The 22488-nt window shown below is 41.8% G+C and overlaps 1 protein-coding gene across 1 annotated transcript in view; it reads right to left on the bottom strand.

Annotated features, from left to right (window-relative positions):
- The window catches only part of LOC126475043 (acylcarnitine hydrolase-like), a 96597-nt gene that overhangs the window by 34449 nt on the left and 39660 nt on the right, over nt 1–22488 (bottom strand). Inside the window, exons 4-5 of the mRNA XM_050102590.1 lie at nt 18133–18318; nt 5051–5250 (exon numbers count right to left, since the gene is read on the bottom strand). Coding sequence (XP_049958547.1) covers nt 5051–5250; nt 18133–18318 — 386 coding nt within the window. The remainder of the gene's footprint in view (nt 1–5050; nt 5251–18132; nt 18319–22488) is intronic.

Below are 22488 nucleotides of genomic sequence, written 5' to 3'. Positions count from 1 at the left end.
AAAGTGCTTGCTACCAGCGGTCCAGTTAATACAATGACTGTGCATAGGAAACTGAAAAGAGTGGGGTACACTGGTCGAGGAGCTCCACAAACCCAACATTTCTATTGTCAATGCTAAGTGACGTTTTAGGCGGTGTGAAAGAGCGACGCCATTGAACAATGGATGACTCCAAACGAATAATTTGGAGTGACAAATCGCGCTGTGGCCTGCTGTAATCCGATGGTTTGGGTTTGTCGAATGTCTGGAGAACGTGGTTATAACGTGGTGCTCTTATTGTTCTTGAAGACGGTTAAATGTGGAATGATATGAATATGTTTTACAGCATTATGTACTGTGAGCCGTAGAGGTACAGTTCGAAGACGATGACTGTATTAGCATGACAGTGAACCCTGTCACGAAGCAGGGTCTGTGAGGCAATGGTTTGTGGACAGTACACTCCTGAAGCAGATTAGCCGGCTCAGAGTCCAGACCTGAATCCATTTGCGACATCTTTGGGATCAGTCAGAACGTCGACTTGGCTCTAGACAACTGTGTTCAACATAACTACCTTCTCTGGTCCCCTCTCTTTAGGAAGAATGGGGTGCCATCCGTGCAGACACCTCGCTGGAAATGTTCCATCAAAGTTCAATCCGTTTTAACTGCGAATATTGGATACACCCCATATTAATGTCCACTAACTAGCATCTGGATACTTTTGCTCGGAATGTGTTTGTAGTGAATGTTTTTATTATTGTTGTTGTTATCTTAGCGACGCAATCCTGTGAATGGGTCACCGTATACGGTCTGAAGTGTCCTCACTTCCAAGCGGCACTATGAAAGCGTTTAGGTGACAACAAACAGTATATAATCTGACAATGACGTTTATCTGTCACTTGTACTCTATTTATCGGTAAAATAGCAATGATTATAATTTTTTTACCGTTATCACTCGAATCTGTCACCTCGAATTCAGTGTTAGTATAGCGCATGCATGCACAGACTACTTTAGCTACTAAGCTGAGTTAGGATATCACGTTTTTGTTTTATCTGATATGATTTTGGCATAAATGTGTGATTAACTGTAAGAATGTGTAGACGGAGAGTCACTCATTGACAAGAATTTTTCCTGTAACACTAGTAATGATAGAAATAGTAATTTTATTCAGTTTATCTTGGATCACTCTTACAGTGATACTGAACATGTCATCTATTACAGTTTAAGCAGAAAGAAAGACGTAATTCATTCAAACACCTATTTACATTCTCACAATTTAGTGTATGGGACATGTAGTTGGTCGTCGCCTTAGGTTAGAAATATTTTTGAAATTTGTCTGAAATCATTTAAAAAAACCATGGAAAACGTAAATGAAGATGGCAGGATGGAGACTGAATCTCCAATGTCCCGAATAAAAGAGCAATTTGTTTAAAACAGCATATTTATTTACTGCCCGCATGAGAAACAACAGTAGAATGGGGGAGAAACATAACATCAGAGCATTTGATAGCAGCCAAATGTTGAGTTGGCATGGTTTGGGACATGATATCTAACAGACTGCGCAACCATGAAGATCTACACATGCTGCTATCATCGGGAGCCATGTACTGCTGACACATGTCGCCATTGACAAGTGTAGATTTTAACAGGCGAAGAGCAGGCCACAGTGCAACAAATTACCAGCCCATTCAATATTGGACAACCACAATCCACCGAGTAGCCACACAATCCTCTTCCTAGATACGAAAGCTCCTGTCATAAGCGTGTATAATACTTCAGTATGATATATGTGTCAGCGTTGTTAACATCCTCCTGGTTTATAGGCATATAATTAAAGCAATAGCCATACAGAAAATTACACCCGTAGACAAACTATAGATTTTACACTTGAAACCTTTAACATGGAATGTTTAAAGTCTGCGCACCCCTTAGGTATTACCCATCACAACACAGAATTTCAACTGCATGTTGTGTCTTTTTATCAAAGCCCTACATTCAGAAAAAATATGTTTCTCCACCTTTAATATAGTCGCTAATATAGCCGCTCTGTGAAGCCACCAAGTGTTAGATTAATGTAGGAATTCTGAGACCATCTAAGCAGAAGTCTTCGCGCAAGCAAGGTAAAGATGTTAAATTTTTATGACTCTCCTTTTGCTAACGTGTTAGTGTAGATGAGCTGACAGATAATTTGTAGTTGTTGAGTAACCCAAAAATGTAAATAAACAAATTTGATGAAAAGGCTAGGTAGATATTTGCCTTCAGGTCATCGGTCCACGCTATGGACAACACTCACAGCCATGCCCGAGGGAGGACTCGATCCTCCGACGGGGAGAGCCGCGCGGACCCTGAAAAAACACCCTAGACCGCGCGGCTATCCCGCACGGCGAAAGCGCTATGAATGAGAAACACGTAGAGTTGAGTTACAAAGTTTTTAACAGCGCATTGAAGGAAATGCTCCAGTGGAATAGGAATACTGAATAGTCAGTGGATGTTTTTGGTGTGAATGACTTTCTACAATGCCAGAATCATCAAAGTGAATGCATTCAATACAGCAACTTACGTTTTCCATTGTTTGAAGATGAAAAATTAAGTTCTTTTACGATCTCTTATATTTACTGGAATGGAGATTACAAGTGGCGTACCGTGACACGACGAAATTTTAGGATTTAATAATCTCTGAAAGGGACTGTATTGAATCATGCAAGGCAAGAATATGGTATGTACCACATGTACACTGGTGGCTAAAATTAAAGCAAGAAATCGCTATTTCCCCGTCCTGTGTCTATTTCACGATATAATCATACAAACTGTCAACCAGGTGTCCATACGATCGTGTTCTGCACCCCGGTCGACCATGTCAATGATGACGTCAGAGCACCTATGAAACGATGTAGTGTTTGCCGGGCAGCCCCACATCCAAAATCGCTGTGTACACAGTCACAGTCGATGCAATATAGTACAGAGATTTCTACCAGACTCTTTGCGGTGGAGGGACAGCAAAGAAAGGAAGCAGGACAGTCACAGAATGATTTGGCCAGATGGCTTAGTGTGAATCGTTCTGTTGTTTCTCAGATATGGAGAGTGTACACAGACGGAAACTGTGTCCTGAAGACCAGGGCAGAGCCGACCACGTGTGACTTCAGAAGAGAGGGCCGTTATTTGGCGGTAAGGGCAAGGCAGTACCGCCTTTGTACTGCACGGCAACTGGCATGTGAGTTCGCAATATCCACTGGACGTGTTATATAGAGGCAAACGGTCTCGAGAAGGCTTCAGCAGAGTGGCCTTTATTGTCGGAGACATTCTGCATGTCTTTCTTTGACGGGTATTCACGGAGGGGTACGTCTAGAGTAGAGTGATCAACATGCCACCTGGGCGCTCGAACACTGGGCCAATTTTGTTTTCGTAGATGAGTTCTGATTTAGTCTGGAGAGTGATTATCAATGGATTCGCATCTGGAGGGAACGTGGAACACGTTGCCTAAAGAGACTGAATATTGTGGGCAAGGATTACGTCAACCTCTGGGCCCTTTCTTCGTGAAATTGTATGGGTGAATGGGCAAGGTTTAACTACTGACACCTATGGTGACAAGATCTTGGGACCTCATTTGCCCAGACATCGTATTGATGGATGGTAATGCTCGACCTCATAGAACACGGGTGGCTGATGTTTTCTTAGAAACGGGATATATTTGCACGCATGGCGTGGCCTGCTCACTCTCTCGATTTGAAACTCGTAGACCATGTCTGGGGTGCACTAGGGAGACAGCTTGCATTACGTCAGTATCCACCAAAAACTCTCCAAGACTGCCAGCAGTTCTGCAGGAAGAATGGGCGTTATTGCCTCAACATGAGACTGATGACACAATTCACAAAATGCCCCTGACAAGCCTACAATGCTGCCAGAGGTAGTTACTCCACACACTGATCACATTAACCAGTTGTCGGAATGTGTGTGCAAACCCATTAAGTAGGAAAGAAACGAAGAACATTTTTGAGCACCGTTTTGCTTTCTACTTTACTATTACCTGTTTATACTATTTCGTGGAAAAATAAACACAACTTTGCAAAATTTCCTTTCGTTGCTTTAATTCTGGAGACCAGTGTACGAATTACAACTGAGGTGGAAATCGCCAAGGTCAAGACGGAATTAACAAAGGCTGCTGGCACTGTGAGAACTAGCAGCAATAACTAGGGTGACTTCGTGATAGATACCTTAGAGAGAGAAGCGACGACCCTCAATACACCCCGAGTAAACAACATAGTACTAATTAGTTTGGTCTAAGTAAAAGCTTTCGACAGAGATTGGTACAGATTCCGACAGGGAAGAAGACTGCATCCATTGGCGTTTTTTCACTGTCTGAAATGGCCAGACATAGAAAAGATAGATTTTGCATGGAGGCAGATGGAAGAAGGAGCAGCCAGCTGGGTAGATTCCCTGAATTTAGGGTGACATACGACGAGTTTGAAAGTGCTTTCATAGAGAAATATTGGTCACAGGAAAGCAACAAGAGGTGAACCATGAACTGAAACTACGAACATACAATAAACAGACGTTAACACACAGTGCTAACTACCAAAGCCGATTCTTTTATGCACTAAAACACCATACAGATTAACGTTTAGTGATTCTTACAAAACCTGTTACCATTGGATTGTTCCTCTTAAAGAAGTAGTGTGACTATTTCTTTCACTCTCCTACTTCTTTCCTGTTAGTATTTCACCTCTACCGAGCACGATGACGACTAGACGTTGAATTACATACCAGTTCACTTGTTTACTATATTAGTTCGAAATTTCACTAGTCATTTGAAATTTTTGGTAAGGAAAACTTTCTTTCAACTGTTGAAGCAAGTCTGTCGCTGTTGTGCCAAGTTGACGCTTTTCAGACTTTCAGCTTTCAATGTATTTGAGTAATGTGAGCGTGTGCGTACGTGTGTATGTGTGTGTGAGTGTGTGTGTGTGTATGTATGTATGTGTGTGTGTGTGTGTGTGTGTGTGGTGTGTGTGTGTGTGTGTGTGTGTGTGTGTGTGTGTGTGTGTGTGTGTGGGTTATCGCTTGTGCCAATATGATACGTACCTCATCCGTCAAGAAGACGGAGTGATCAACGCCCAGGTCCGCTGCGTCGCGAGAACGCAGGAATTCAACCAGCTCCTGTGAGTCATTCGTTTCCAAGCCAAGTATGGATCCCAGTCTGAAAGCGTTCCAGCGGGCCTGCTCCAAGGTATTTGGACGTCCGATGAAGTTACCGCTCTGAATAATGATCCTTGAGAAGAGTCCTGTACGAATTCAGGCCTATGTCAAACAATATTCATGAAAATCTTAAAATGAGAAGTAGGAGATAGGTACAAGGTGAATGGTTGTTACATCTTATCATCGTCGTCATTGTCATCATTATCATAACCGTCCTTAAGGGTTAGGCCTTTTTGTCTCTTCTGCGTTAGAATTGTTGACCCCATGTCTTTAAGGGACGTCTAACGTTTTTCTTTCCTACTCGGACACATTGTTTTGCAGGTTTCTTATTCTATTATTAGACATGGGTTGGACATGGTATTTCCAAAGTTGTCTCGTGTTTCTCATTTTTAGCTGGAATGGGATCAACATTTAGTTCTTATCTGATCCAGTAACGAATATCACACACCAAGCGTAGGAACATCATCTCTGATGATACGATTCGTCGTAATTTATCACCAAGCAACAGCAAAGGCAAAGCTATTACTTCCTAACATTTAATTAATATTTATTTTAGTGCGTTATGTTTCAATGTAAGTTGTGTTGCTAAATAAATATCTGAGCAATTTTAGTTCTCCATACTCTTACTTGGGAATTCTAAAATTGCCACATAGGTATTTAACCTCTGTTACTCGTTCAATTATTTGTTTAGCTATAATAATTTTAGTTCTTATGGGCCCCAGTTCTTGAAATTCGATCGCATTTTTCACATTTTTTTATCTGTCGATATTCTCATTCCTTGTTTAGTGGCTATTTCATTCAAATTATGCACCGTAATTTGAACCTTTTCTTCAGAGTCTTCCGTTGTAAACTGATTATAAACAGTAGCAGCGCAAATTAAAATTATTACCTCTTAATGTGTCACTTAATATAATGAGCCATTTACGAATGGGTTGCCAATGTAAACACTGAAAAAGATGTGGGCAGTGGGCAGCCTTTTTCAACTACTTTATTACTATTGGCAGATTCTGCCCTAGTTCTTACAGTGAGGATCCTCATTTTCGTTTTTTTTTAATGGCTGAATTACTGTAATCAGATGCGCAGAGATTTCGATAACATTTTCAGTCTAACCTTGTCAAACACCTTTTCATAATCGATAAAAATATAATGTTGGTAATCTAAATTCTGTTCTTTCTACAGTTACCTGCGTCAAAGTGAATAGACAGTAGATGATCTGCCTTGTCTAAAACCATGTTACGTCTCAGATATACGTACTTCTACGAAAGGTATTAATCGCTTTTCATAATTTCAGTTTACAGTTTGTAACAGAACGTTTTTGAACTTACTTCTCGGTAATTTGCGCATTGTGATTTATTGCCTTTGTTGTAAGCGCATATCAAAGCTTCATTTCTTTGGTCCACGATGTATTCGCGAAGCCAGCGAACATTCATAAAGTTTTAAGGTCATTCATTTAGTTGATCAGGTGCATATTCACCTAGTTAAATGTTTATACTACCAGTGCGCAATGACTTTTTGTTTTTTGCTACTTCGGTCAGTTTGTGCAGTTTTTTCATTAATATCGTACTTAAAGAGTCGTTGACATTGGTGGTTTTTTTCCTGAAACTTGTTCAGTATCAGTTCACAAGCATTCAAAGTATTACAAACTTTCTTTTCCGAATATTGTAGTTAAAGTTTGGCTCTGAGCACTATGGGACTTAACATTTGAGGTCATTAGTCCCCTAGAAGTTAGAACTACTTAAACCTAACAAACCTAAGGACATCACACACATCCATGCCCGAGGCAGGATTCGAACCTGCGACCGAAACAGTCGCGCGGTTCCAGACTGAAGCGCCTAGAACCACTCGACCACACCAGCCGGCACGTGAGCCAGTGTGACCAAAAATTTCATTTTCTGATTTTGTTTATATTCAGTAGTAAAATTTACTGACAGCTATTTCCCAAAATTTCGTTTTCTAAAAAACGTGGGAAGTGATGGAAAAAATATATGTTGTTTAGTGTTTTCTGCCCACGTTTCCTTTCCCAACTCTTTGATGAATAAAAGTTTCTACACCGACAAGAAAAGGGTTCCTGAATGTTATCTTGCCCCAAGAAAACATTTTCATCTTCAGTTGTAAAACTTGAAACGTAGACGCCGTAACATATGACTGACGCATTGACTCTAACAATTATTGAGAGAATTGATCTATGTTGTGTGTCTAGAGCTGAAATGTCTGCTCAGGACCTAGAAAAGGAAGATCTTGAGAGAAAATTCTGAGCACAATTTTGGAGTATTATGAGAAGGTGTAATTGAATGAAATATGAGGTTAAGCTTTAAATTATTTTCTCGGAAACTACTTTTTCTGACCCTTCTGTACCTTTTCCTCAGAACATTTGTGCTATAATGGTTTAATATTTGCCCCATACGCTTCCAGAGTGCAACAAACAAACACACAGAACTAAGATTTATAATGTTTTGTTTAAGACAAATTGTGTAAATGAAGGTGCTGAACTTGTACCGATTCCCATCAAAAATATAAACAACCTTATAAAATCTTTTTTATCAAAGGTATTCAAAATTTGTTACATATAGTGGTTTATATTTATGTAGACATAACACAAATCAACTTTGGCGGTGATTGGTTTAATAGGTGATGAGGAAAAGGAGTAAGTGCAGATGTACGAGGGCGGTTCAGAAAGTAACCTCCGATTGGTCACAGTGCGGGTTGTGGGGGGAGTAGCGACGCCATCTGTGCGTTCACGCACTCAACAGGTCAGTCGGCATCAAGCCGTGGTCGAGTGAACGTCGTACCTGCGCTAGTTTAGTTTTTGTGGCAGTTTGAAATGTGTGCTGCAATAGAAAACCCCGCCAAATGTGAAGTGCGTGCTGTCATAAGGTTTTTTACAGCCAAAGGATATTCTGCAGCAGCTATTCATCGTGAGCTTTGTGCCATGTACGGACCAAGAGTTATGAGTGAAGGAGTTGTCCGTGAATGGGTACGTTTATTTAAAAGTGGACGAGAAAACGTTCATGATGAAGAGAGGAGTGGTAGACCATCATTGGTGACTGACGAACTCGTTCAGACAGTTGATGCAAAAGTTCGTGAAAATCGACGTTTCTCAATGTCGGAGTTGTCTACTGGTTTTCCACAGATTTCTAAGACTCTCTTGTACGAGATAGTGACAGCAAGATTGGGTTACCGTAAGTTCTGTGCACGATGGGTGTCCAAAATTCTTACCGACCACCACAAAAGTCAAAGAATGGCCTCTGCATTAGACTTTCTGTCACGTTATGAGGACGAAGGAGAACCATTGTTAAACAGAATCGTGACCGGTGACGAAACCTGGATTAAGTACGTGAACCCTGAGACAAAAGAACAATCAAAGATGTGGGCACATTCAAATTCGCCTACCAAACCAAGAAAAGCCTCGCAAGATTTTTCTGCCAGAAAACTGATGGCAACGGTGTTTTGGGATGCCAAAGGGGTGTTGTTGGTTGAATTCATGGAACGTGGTACGACCATTAATCAAGACGTGTACTGTGAAACAATAAAAAAGTTACGACGGGCTATACAGAACAAACGCCGTGGTATGCTGACTTCCGGTATCGTTTTTTTGCACGATAACGCCCGTCCTCACTCTGCTTGCAGAACAACGGCCCTTCTTGAGTCCTTCAAGTGGGACGTTATCAACCATCCACCTTACAGCCCAGACCTGGCGCCAAGTGATTATCACCTCTTCATGCATTTGAAGAAATGGCTCGGGTCACAGCGGATTGATGACGACGAAGAGCTCAAAGATGCGGTCACAGGCTGGCTCCAGGCACAAGCGGGTGATTTTTATGCAGAAGGAATTTCAAAGCTTGTGAAGAGATACGATAAGTGCCTCAATCGCTATGGAGACTATGTAGAAAAATAGTGCAAAGATGTAGTTGTAAGATGTATATATTAAAATATTTTTATTTAACTTGGTGTATTTTTTTAAATCAACCGGAGGTTACTTTCTGAACGGCCCCTCGTATTAAAATGGATATTTTTATAGTAATTTTTAAAATCGAAGGAAAAATTTTGAAAACTGAATTTAAAGTTGCATAGCACTATTGCTAAAAACCACATAAAATTTTACTTGTTCATCTGTAATATCTTAGGCACACTGTACCATAGCAAAAGAAAATGCATTTCATGCAAGTCCCCCCTAATCCTCACCTCCACGCACTCGATATGCAGCGCATGAACAAATTAGGGCGCAGATTCAAACAGAATCGTTTGTTGCTGGACCCAATACGGTATCTTACCAATCTAAATAGAACCTCGGTTTGACCCGCGACATACAATTAAAATTGTCACTACTAGTGTACCATTAACAACTGCTCTGTACCATTTTAACTACGTCTAAAATGACTCATAGGTGCCATTACAGCGCTCCCAGACCGTTTCTAGTAACTCGCAACAATACATACTATGGAAATGAAGTCTAGTTTTCATTGGTTGAATCAGAGCCAAAACCCATCACTTCCATCCAGCGCCACCTCCAGCTAATTAATGTCACCTCAGTCTGAGATCTCTGTCTCCGAGGGGTGATCGACAAGAAATGCATCGAAGTTTCTCTCTCGGTCAGTTCTGGTTGAGAAAATGCGGAATTTGTTGTGGGACATTGTAAAATATTCCAGCTTCAGTACCTATAGTTTCATGATGTTCCGATTGGTGGCGGCGCTGTAAGTGTCTTTAAAAAATTGCATCTGTAAACGAGATGCGTTCCAAGCAGAGAGGTGACCTTGAGTTTCTTCTGGTGGTAATCCAGAGCATCGGAAATATTCATTGTTAACAGAATACCTACGGAGACCTGACAATGAACGAAAGCAGGATGGGCCGTTGGGCAAGATGTCTGTCACCATTGCAACAAGATCACGGAGACTTGTCGTAACTCCCGCATGCTGGCTGACCGAACACAGCTGCGACTCCTGAAATTTTGGAACGTCTGGTCACTCTCATTCGAGGTGATCGAAGGTTCCCAAACAAAGACGTCGCGGAGTTACTTATGCATTTCGTATCTGATAGTAACAACGTTTTGTGGAACTCCGCCAACGCAAGGCCTCACACAAGTCTGCACACCCGAGAGGAGCTTACAAAACTTCACTGGACTATTCTTCCTCATCCGCCCTACAGCCTGGATCTCGCATCTTCCGACTTCGATCTGTTTGGCCAAGTGAAGGTTGCATTCCGTGGGAAGCATTACGTCTAGGATGCGGAGGTTACTGATGCAGAAACATTCGGTTCCGTCGTCGACCTGTAGAGCGGCACTATGCGGGCATACAGACCGTCGCAATAAGAAGCATTTAAAGAAGATTGTGTTGAAAAATAGGTTTTTGTAGGCAAAAGAGTGGGGAATAATGTGGTGTTGTAATCCCGAATGAAATCAACGTGCTTTCATAAAAAGAAGGTTACTTTACTTACTGAACGCCCCTTGAAACTAGAATGTACTCACTCACAAAACTGAAACACTAGCCCAGAACAGTGAAAATGACGTAAACCGAAATCCACGACCGCACTCGGAAACGTACGTTGAAAATCTTGAAGCCTTCTGTACCAAGAGAATAAACTAAGAATCACTGAGGACCACTCACTCCCTACATCATAAATGCAACACTTAAAATGTGATCTCCTCTCCGCAGAGCTCACTCCTTGGTGCCTACAACCCCGAGAGCTTTCAGTCAACTCCTGACACCTTCAGCACTTTAAAACACTACCTCCGCCTTAGAGGGCACGTAGATTATCTCCAACAATTGCGAGGTCAGCCCGGCAATTTCTGATTTTGCACGCTCCCAGCCGGTACATAAAATCGTTTCAACCTTCAGGCCATCCAAACATCGACCTCGGGGGCTGTATGCAAGCATTTTCATTGTCCACTTCCTTGTTTCGCTTGTAGTCCTCAGCAAAGTGCTGCGATGTGGAAGGATTTATAAATTGTTCATTTCCATCAAGTTCTGGCAAACAGTTGCCATAGTGGTGAAGTTAGTAGCACTCAAGCCAAAATAGTTGTCTCGAATCTCGCACTACACTAATTTTGGACCGATCTATTGAATCTAGATGTAAAATTTTACTTTAATATTGTAATTTTTCTGTTTGTAGCGTAAAAGAAACCGACGCATTCTGTTGACACAAGGTGTAGCATAAAACATGTAATCGATAGTTTTTGTTTTGGCTGATTTATTTTGGCCGTCCCTAGATACGCATTCAGAAACGAACTGGAAATACTTGCCTAAACACCGGAAAAAACTCGCCTGTCGAGTCTGCTCGTATGAGAGACATCCAGTATATACCGGTTGCAGTCACAGTACTGTGTCTACCGCCTATGGTCGAAGTGAACATGAAATAACCACTCACAGGCCGCAGGTGGCAGCACTGGCAGTCGAAGCTGCATAAAGCGTTCTGGGGTGACGCAGAAAACAGTGTAGCAGTTTTCATAATGCGGAAATGGAGAGATTTACCTGACGTTCAAAAGGGTACGACCATTGGCAATAGGGGCAAGGATGGAAGCGTTTCCGAAATGGCTTAATTTATAAATTCTCCGCTTGACGCCGTGGTTAAGTTATACAGTGCTTGGCAAAATGGCGCTGTCCAAAACTGGCTACGAGGCAACAGTGGTGCACCTTGCTCCATAAATGACAGTGGTGAATGGTAGCTGCGGAGTTGCGTATGGCCAACAGGCGTGCAACTGTTGAGTAACTAACCCCACTCAGATGAACAAAGCGGATACCAACAGTGTTTCCTCAACGACCGTTCAGCGAACGCTGCTACATGTTGGTCTCTGCAGTAGGCGACTGGTTCATCCACCCATGCTGACTGCTGTTCACTAGCGACGAAAACTGGAATTCGCACACTAGTATTGCAACTAGACCTCCACTGAGCGACGACAGGTAGCCTTTGGCATGTACAGTGTGAAACGTCTGAAAACAAATTCCCTGCAATAATTGTCATTCTGGAAGGCACAATGGCTCAGCACGAGTTGGTCTATCACTGAGAACCATGTCCTTTGTTTTTCCTCGGCACAGTGACACTTATCAGCAGGACAAAGAAACGTGCCAAACAGCTTGCAGTGTAGGATTTGTAGTATTAGTGATACATTTCCGTTATTAGTAATCAGAAGACGCTCAGAAGGCTCCTGTGTGTACCTTCTGTTTTGATTCTGTAGGCAGTAATTTGTCTTTAAGAGGGGAGCAGTGCTATGTAACATTCATTCTAGCGTACAGCAATGCCCCACTGACGAATACATAGATGTATTGTACACCATCAGCCATTTGAATGGGATCGCATTGTGGGCTTCCGGGAAGCAGACTGGAAGTATTGACGGAATGCTGCACATGCTGGACGTAATGTATCGGTGGTGATTAGCTGCTCTCATCAGTGCCCTGTGGAACATTCCCACACATGTAGACAACATTCTGGACGTCCGCATAGTACAGGTGCAGCTCAATATCGACGCAGCATTCGAGATGTGGCCGACCGAACATCATTCACGGTCGAAATAGGGGCCCGTATAGCACCTGCTGTGCCACTAGGGATCATTGGGAAGCGTCGACTTGCAGCAGGGTTTCGATCACATGTCGCTCTGGCTAGGCTACCATCGACACGACGACGCCGCCAGACATGGCACTCTGGTGCCATGAAAGAGTTAACTGGAGAGTGGAATGGCTCTCCATTGTCTCTAGTGATGAGAGTAGGTTATGTCTGTGAGCGAGTGACAGACATTTAAGGGTATGGTGGAAACCTAGTGAGCTACACATTCCAGAGTGCATTCAGCCACGATGCTCTGGTCCAATTTCAGGGTTCGTGTGGGTGGAGTCATCACTTGTGACTGGTGGTCACATTTTTTGTTTCTGCAGGGTAAAGTAATCAGTGCGAAGTCTCTTCTCTCCCTGCTACTGCCATTTATTCGACAGTACAGTAATACACTTTCTCAGTAGGACAGTGCACTGATGCGACGTAACGTGTTCTTCACGGTGTAAAACTATTACCCTGGCCAGGAAGATCACCAGATCTCTCGCCAATTGAAAACGTAGGGCCTGCAAGAATCATTACCGAATTTCAAGAAAAGGAACAGGATGCTTGGACAATCTATATCAGGCTACCATTCGGGACGTGTATGTGTATACGAAAATGCACGCCGGCTTTGCCGCTAAAAAGGAGTACACTTCGTATTGATGCGACTATCTGGGAACCATTTACTGTGACTTATGTCTTTCATTTGGTGCGAACGGAATTAGTTCGTGCCTCAAGATAGGTAACCCAGTGAACAGAATTCCAAATAGGGTTTCTGTCCCTCTCTCCCAGGAAGTTCATATGTGCAACTTCTATGAATCACACACTCTTATTGACGTTTGTCGATTGATCGCCTGAGCGTGGTGAGATGCCCCATCCACCGATGTGTCTACTTTCTGTATGTCTTACGGTTTTCACACAGAAGGTACTAACAAATAACCCTATATTTAAGAATGAACTGTAGTAGTTGAATAAAATCAAAATTTTTTTGTGGACGTACTCTGTTGGCTGAGTAGGTTGACTGTAATTACTTCAAAGGCCTCATCAACACGTACATTCACGTTGCATACCTTTCTTATGTAAGTAATAACGCTGATTAGTTTTACTTTTAGATACGTGTATTGTCGTATTGCATGAAACAATGGCAGCAAGTAATTTCAGGTACCAAAAAATTAACCTCTGTTCTAGCTTTTGTACTAAATTTTCTTTTCAATAAAATTATATATTTTCAGTTTCATAATTTCATAAAAAATATACCAATTTGCTTCTGATTTGTTAAAATTTTATACTGTACAATAAATGTAGTATTATTTATAAAATGTTAAAGCCTACAGTGGAGGCAGTGGAAAACTATTAACCCTCTTTCTAAGTTCTTTCAAAACGGGATAAAATTAATACAGTGACTTGGACTGAAAAGGTAAAGCACTTTTTTTTACATTTATTTAAATAAGGAAGTAGTAACTAGTTGATGAGGAAGAGCTAGCTAGACCTTTCCAGTGAATTATTGGTTCTAATCAGACCCTCGAAAACAATCTTTCTGCCCATCTCCAGCAGGAACTATTCAGCACTGCGTCGTCGTGCCCCTCTTTTATCGCATTTGATGAACAAATTGATGAAGGAACGTACGAAATTTAAATCGGCCAAATATTCATCACCAAACGTATCTTTACTGCCCAACTAACACTGCCAGAACAAGAAACCCAAGATGAAATCGAGCAGTACTGAATGCAAGCTTGAAGGCGAACATTACTGCTGTAAACAGCAATTACCCTGAGTGAATGGAATACATTTGTTTCCAAACAAGACACTCACGACCTATCGCCAATATTTCGATGGTTGTGCAGGTACGGCGTTAAGAGATCGAACGATATGCAATTACTTTGTAGCGAACCGCCGAAAATCACTGGCTCCTTGTACCAAAATTCTCAGAAAATATACGTGAATACCCTCCGAAACTTCGTCGAAGCATTACCTGTTCGCTCCGTATACTGGTGTGCCAGATCTTCCGGCACAATTTAAACTGTCACTCGCGCACAGACCACTGCACTGTCATGGCCATGTGGATGCGCCGTCTAGTGTGGCTGAGACAACTCAGTCTTCAGGAAAACACGAGGTAGGGGGATCTGGATTCGGCGGCAGTGCAATAAGAAGAACCATTTGAAATTGCTAAACTTATGACTTACCTCCGATAGGCCATCTGACCAAATAAGCAAAGAACGCAGAAGGGGAGAAGGAACCGCAAAGATACTTCATGGTTTAAGAGGATATGTGTTGTTATTTCAGTGGTCTTGGCATCGAGTTGAATTTACAAAGAACTTACCAGGATGTTGCACCCCATCTGGCCAGGATCCATTCACTGGCTCGGATGACATGGGCGTCAAAAAGGTATTGTATCCTAACCCAAGGCAAGTTGGCCAACAGCTACTGTGCCAGGTCCCCGATATCCTGGATGCTGGCAGTCGGATGGAGTTGACACTGGATCTGCTCCCACACGCGTATTCTTTTGGGAATAAATGTGAGGTTTTTTCTGACCTCAGGAGTGTCTCAAGGTCACACGCTGCTCAACATTATCCTGTTGAAATTGCAATCCGATACTGTCGTGTAAGGGACGAGGACTGTGACGGCACAACAGTACGACACGGACATCTTATTTCCTGGTGAGCTACCCGGCTCACCAGGAAGTAAGGTGTCTGTGACGTACTGTTGTGCCGTCACAGTCCTCAGCCACGACATGAAGTTATACCACAGAGCTTCTCACGCCATAACGCCAGGAGGAATATCACTACGCCTTTACAAAACATTGTAAGAATGGGACTTCTATCTAGGCCACTGGCGTAGTTCAGAGCTGTGATTCATCACTGAATACAATGCGACACCACCCATAGTCGGTCTATGGTTCTATAACGTCATGGCTCCAAATGTACGCGTTTGTGTTGTGGTGATAATGCCGACCTAAGGTTGGCGTGGTAATTCGGTACGCAGGCTGCTGGTAGTCTCCGAGCAACGGTGAGGGATGACACAGAAAGTCGCAGGGATTCCATCACTTATTCCGGGATGGTAGGTTCAAACGCGAAGCGGTTAAAATGTGTTGGTCATATGGGGTCGATCGGAAGTTAGACGAATGAGTCTGCCCTCACGTTCCGAAGTAGTCTACATTGGGGCATTGTCCCATCGAATGCCCCACAGATTTGGATATTACGTGATTCGACCAGCTGGCCCAATGAAAACCCAGGAAATTTCCAGGAGTGAAAACGCTGTCTCGCCCGAGTAACTGACACCTACGTGGTCTGCAAAGTGATCACTCGATATCTGATACTGTTCGTGCCCCTTATATACCCAACTTGAACTGGTAACAACACTAAACACGAACAACAGTAATTCACATGGTGGCCGTTCTGTCACAGAGAACTGCAGATCTGTTGTCTACATACTTGCTGATAGTGTGTACTATACGAACTTACAGTGATATCCAACCATGTCTTCCGTGTTATTTGCGTTCTTTCACGCAGTGTATTTCTTCGTTGTTTTTTAAGGCAATGCTGTTATATGATTGGTGATTGCAAGACTGATTTTTGGAACCTATTTTGTGAGCAAGTGGATGTTTGAACAATATAAAACGGTATTGCTATTGCAGCTATTGCTCTGTTTGAAACATAGATATTATCTTTCCTTAGCATATTGTGCTGTATTCACAACTTCTGAAGCTGTGATCCACACCAAGTGTATTGTATTTTTTTTTTAAATGTTTCAGATCTTGGATTGGTTGTTAAATTATAGAAATTATATATTTAACAGGTTTTATTATAATCTTATAAATATTACGGATTCAAATAGAGAATTTGTTTTCCTTGTTTAATAACGACTACTGTCTTAATTTTGATAACTGAGATTATTAAATCACTAAGAGCGGTCTCCAGCTAACGCATCCATCAAGTCAACCAGTCTCTCTTTCCTTGCAAGTAAAATGCCATCAGTTTCGCTACCAGAGTCGCTATGTGCAGCACATTCAAAGCCTTGATGGTGTTTAAAGTGAGTGAAAGGCGATACGTAACGATGATTTATCGATGAATCTCTCTCAGCAGCAAAATAACATGCTTTCAATAAGTGGGAGCGGTTTCTGAAAAATCTTTTCGCTATTTGATTCAGTGTCGTTCATTAACCGTCAATGTCTTAAACAATAACACTTAATTAATTACAGTACTGCTTCGTATTATGTTCTAGTTTTCTCAGAAGACACGCATTGCTTTAGGGGGGACGAAAGTTTGAATTCCTGCCCAGACATTCAGATTTATGCTTCCCGAGATTTCTCTAAATTGCTACAGGCAAATTATGGGATGGTTCCTCTGAAAGAGCACAACCGATTTCCTTCCTCATCCTTGACACAGTCCTAGCTTGTGCTCCGTCTCTAATAATACATGATGGAGTTACATTTTCCTGGAGACATATTGTCTCAACTTTACCTTCGATAAGGGTAGAAGATGTAGCATAGAATTAAAACTTGTGTCAAGGACGGGACCTGAACGCAGATCTCTTGCTTACCAGGCAGATGTGTATGAAGTGCAGTAGCCTGGCATTGTGGTTGACACAGCTGCATGGACTATCCTACTCCAATGCTCTCCCTCCACCTCGAGAATGTGTGAACTGAAGTTTGTGTTACAGAGTGCATTGGACTAGTGCCTGAGTGGTGTAGTGCATATGCATCTGCCCGGTATGCACAAGGCTCAGATTCGATTCTTGGCCTTGATTCATTGCTTCATTTTCTGTACTTGTCTCATGATATCGATGTAAACGAGGTGTTAAACTATAGTCTTCATACCTTCCTTCCTTACCACACAGGAGTTTTGATGACGGGAAACATTCCGTCATTTTCTTTTATTTGACATTTTTTCATGCTTTTGAGGGAAAATAGTAGGAAAAATGTAGGTGTAAAAAATAAAACAAAAATTCAAAAGCATCATCAAATCAGATAATGGGAAACTAGCTACAGATGGTAAAAGATCAATAAGCAACAACTTGGGCTGGATTAAAAGAAATTGTGTTCCTTTTAATGCCTCAAGCGAGTAAATGTTCTTAGAGCGAAGCGCTTTTTCTATGGTCAGTTTCTTTAACATCCTTTGTATCCTTATAAATGCCAACATTTCATCAACCTGCTATGTTCTAGTCCTTCTACACAGACTCTTTTCTATTAGGGAATAATGTATACATGCCACAGTTTTAATAAACTGATTTGACTTGTGGACCAATTGGAAAAGAAACCTAGTAGAGCTTTCTGGAGTCGCAGAATTGTAATTATCTTCTTTCCTGGTGTGTTAAACACCCACGTAGACGCATGCCTTACCAGTGATGGTGTTCAGTTTAAAGCACTTTCTGTGGTTTCGACGACCATTGTAATATGTGCAAACGATCAGTGGTGTAAGAGGCAGAGTTTGGCGTGAACACCAGTGAGTACTGACCTGCAGACAGCGGCGACACCAGGTGGAAGGACGCACACATGGCACCAGCACTCTCCCCAAACAGCGTGACCAGCTGAGGGTCGCCGCCGAAGCTGGCGATGTTCCTCTGCACCCAGGTCAGCGCCAGCTGCTGGTCCTTGTTGCCTGCGTTACCGGGAACCACCTCGTCTCCCGTACCCAGGAATCCTGTGAAACATGCGGCTTTACGGTATGTTCTCTACTTGAATCTCGCGTCAGGCTGTAGCAGATGTCCACTAAGTGTTAGCTGGGCGAACACGAGCACAGCTGAGGAGGGGTGCACAAACAGCTGACATGCTGTCACTCCCACCACAGGAGCTGCAGGGGCCGAGTGCATGCGGGCATGGGTTGACGAAGCAGCTGGTGCATAAGCAGAATGCATGCATTATGGCTGTTAAATCGGTAGCTTACTTTGCCCATGAGTAATATGAGGAGTGAGAAGGGCGCCCCTGTCGCATGAGGTAGCATTATAAATACCCGCATATCTCGCCCTATTCGGATGTAGAATTTCATGTTTCTTATTCGGTAAAACATTACGATTTCTAAAAGAAACTAGGAAATGGTCACATGAACCATAACATTCTCTGTCCTTCCTTCATCGCCCCCTGTCTTCTGTAGGGTTGCTAAGGAAATGACTTTTGACTGCAACAAAATCTGTGTTTCCTCAATATTAATCCTCGCAGTACCGAGGGGAGAAGGGAGGGAGGACTTTATGCTCACCATCTGAAAATATTGTAACATTATCAATGACCCTATATTTTAAAATTCTGAAAAATATTTATCGTTTGTAATGAGTACTTCTACCAAACTGCGCAACTGTTTAAAGTTTTCAGTTAAACTTAAACCAAAAATTTAAGTTTTCGTGGTAGACCTTACTTTTCCCAATGAATGTCACATTCAATATTCTCAGATCCGGAACATTAGTTAAACGTCAGTATCTCTTTAAAAATTATTTGTGACCAAACAACAGTTAACGAAATTCGAATTTTTATGGTGGGCATTAAAGTATCCACCTCCCTCCCGGTACTACACGTTACTGAAAGTGTGTTGATATTGCTAAGAGTGTGCTAAAAGATATTTTCAGATTTTTATTATCCATATTTTATTTTTTTGGGGTGAGCATAAAGTACCTCCCTCTCCCCCCCCCCCCCCCCTCCCCCGATGGTAATGAGTGTTATGGAAGATGCGTTGGTATTGTTAGAGGTAAAACAAAACCCAATCATCGAAAGTGGAAGAGTGCAGGATCTGTCCTCCAAATTGATTGAAAATTCCTAAATTTGTGATTAACTTCTCATGATCAGGGTGCACAGTGATGCAGATTTTTTTTAAGCTGTAATGTTCACCGTTGACTCCAGAAAATTATTTATTTCTCCAATCAGCAGCGAACATAATGATTTTAAAGAAAATTCTTAACATGTATCAATGTAGCCTCGTTCCTTCCTGTAAATAAATCCTGTATTTTGGAAGTTTTAAGTCACTTAAGAAGTAATAGGGAAAAGAAAGATTTTTTTCATTACTTTTTCGTAGCCCTCTGTGATATATTTGGCCTAATCTGCTTTACTATTTAATACGCATAGCAAGTTGTATAGTCTCTTAGAGAAAAAAAAATTTGAGGATGTATGTTATTGTTGTGCTCCTCAAGGTGAAGAATGGTTTGATTTAGCTCTCGATGTTAGTTTTCCAGGTGTAAGTCTCTTCATTTCTGTGTAACTATTGCAGACTACAAACATTTGAGCTTGCCTTCCTCAAATAATTTTTACCTGTATACCATCAATGCCCACCAACCCCACGCACACTCACACACTTGTTTCTATTACCAAACTAGCTATCATTAATATCTAACGTTGTGTCTTGCCAACCTATCTCTTTTTCTAGTCAGATCATTTCTCTCGACTTGATTCAGAACCTCTTCACTGGTTAGCCTATCTCTCCACCTATCTTCAGCATTCTTCTGCAACATTCCATTTCAAAAGCCAGTAAACTCTTCGTGTACGGATGTTTGACTTGCATATAACGTTACACCATAGGCAAAAACTTTCAGAAAATACTTCCTAACATCTTGGATATGGTACAGTTCTCTTTTTAGGAAAAGCTTTCTTCCCTGTTGCCAGTCTGCATTTTATATCCTGTTTATTTCACGTTGTTTGCTGCTCAAAACAACAAAGTCATCTACTATCTTTATGGTCTCAATATCTAATTTACTCTTTTCAAGACAATATCCATTCTATTTACCTGATCTTTCAAACCCTTTTCCGTCTCTACCAGAATTACAATGTCATCAGCAGACCTTAATTTGATCCATTTTTTCCCTAAATTTTATTTCGTTTCCCAAATTTCCGCAAAATTTACTGCTAGATAAGTTTACAAATCGAGCAACGTTAGGGACATGCTACAACATTTACTCTCTTCTCATCCACTGCCTTATTAGATTTCCTTCAAGTTTTATGACATCGATATAATCTAGGAGCAACGTTTCGGTCCCTATATCTTAGCCACGATAACTTAAGGATTCCAATGAGTGTTTTTCAATCAACATTGCCAAAGATTTTTCTAAATTTGTGAATCCCATAAATATGGGTTTCCGTTCCTTCAAACTATCTTGTAAGGTATGTCATAGAGTCAATATGGACTATCGTATTCGTACATTTTTCCAGAATCGAACCTGAACCTGCCGCATACCGAAAAGAAAATACTTCCGTTTAAAAGAAAAGATATAATTTTTTGCGCTGAAGCCAGTTTGAAACAAGAGCAAAATGGATAGGAAAATGAACAAACAGAGAAGCAAATGAGGTCAGGAGTGCTACTACTGAACTAAAGACTGTTTTGAAAACGAAGATTGTGGTGTTTCTGAAATGGAGATCATAATACCAGTATATACGGCGTATTTTGATGTGGACAGATGGAAGTGGTGTCTTAATGTGACAGCCATTAAAAGTCTGAAAACTACTCAGCGATTAAAAGAGAGATGTGTGTTGCAGATTTAGCTTCTCGTAAGTTCATACTTTCGTATTTTACTCTGTGTCACTGAGGAGTGCACTGTGGAACAGTGTGGTTTCCAACGGGACACTTGAGGCATCTTTCTTACCAAGACTCTGTCTGTCAGTTGACAGTTATCCTTAAACATATATTTCGTTTCCTGAATTCAGGATTACTTTGATCCTAAATGTATGATTACAGGAGGTTATTACGAAAAAATGGGACTTAATTAGGACGATGTTTGACGTAGCTGAACACTTGAAGGGAAAACGCTTCGATGACTGACGTCATTTATTACTTTACACAAAGTGCGCCCCCTTAGCTGAGTGGTCAGCTCGTCTGATTACGCTGCAGTGGTAACAGGTCCCATTCCCGGCCGGGTCGGAGATTTTTTCTGGTCAGGGACTGGGTGTTATGTTGCCCTCATCATTTTCATTATCACCGACATGTAAGGTGCCCAATGTGGCGTCAACTAAAAGGACTTGCTACTCGGTGCTCGAACTTCTCCAAGTGGGGTCTCCCGATTTCTCAGTGTCATACGATCACTTCATTTCACTAAACACATATAGTATGAAATAGTTATAACTACCAGATTTTGTTGTTTATTGTTGTTAACTGTTTCCAGACAACGCAAATACTAACTAACTCGCTCTATTGGAAGGTCCTTGAGATGATTCACTTTTAGTATCTCTGTAGGTGCTGAAATCATTTTCCTACCTCCTTTCACTGTCCAGTTATCATGAGCCTATTAATTTCGCCCTATAGAGCAGAACAGTTGGTAAGACAGGCGCACTATCTAAACAGGTGTCCGGACAACTGTAAGTGTGCCCACCCATCACCTTTATGATGTCTTGAACTCTGCTGGGGACAATCTCAATGAGGTTTCTGAGTGAATTTGGAGGCATTGTAGCACGTTTCTCCTAAGAACCGAAACCAAGGAAGAAGTGATGTTGGACGCTTGGATCCAGAGCGAAGTCGGCGTTGTAAATCAGTCTAAAAGTGTTCCACTGTGCTTAAGTCGGGACGCTAGTCCACTTCAAAAATATGGTTGTTTACATACAATTGTGTCACAGACGCTGCTTTGAGACAGGGTGCATTGTCACGCTAATACAAAGAATCAAAGTTTCCGAACTGTGCCTCTACTACACACAGTGTATAATGTTTCAAAATGTGTTCGTATCCTTCCGGAAATAGAGTTTTCTCAACTACATTAAGGAGACCACACCCCAACCACGAAGAGCGCTCCCGTACGTAAAGCCACCTCCTCCATACTTCCCGGTTGACACTACACATGATGTCAGATAACGTCCTGAAGGCATTCGTCCAACCGAAACCCTTCCATGGCATTGCCCAGAGTGCAGC

Source organism: Schistocerca serialis, chromosome 4 (assembly GCF_023864345.2).
Source record: "Schistocerca serialis cubense isolate TAMUIC-IGC-003099 chromosome 4, iqSchSeri2.2, whole genome shotgun sequence".
NCBI lineage: Eukaryota > Metazoa > Arthropoda > Insecta > Orthoptera > Acrididae > Schistocerca > Schistocerca serialis.
The sequence above is the reverse complement of the archived record's forward strand: the minus strand, read 5'-3'. Positions and strand labels throughout refer to the sequence as shown.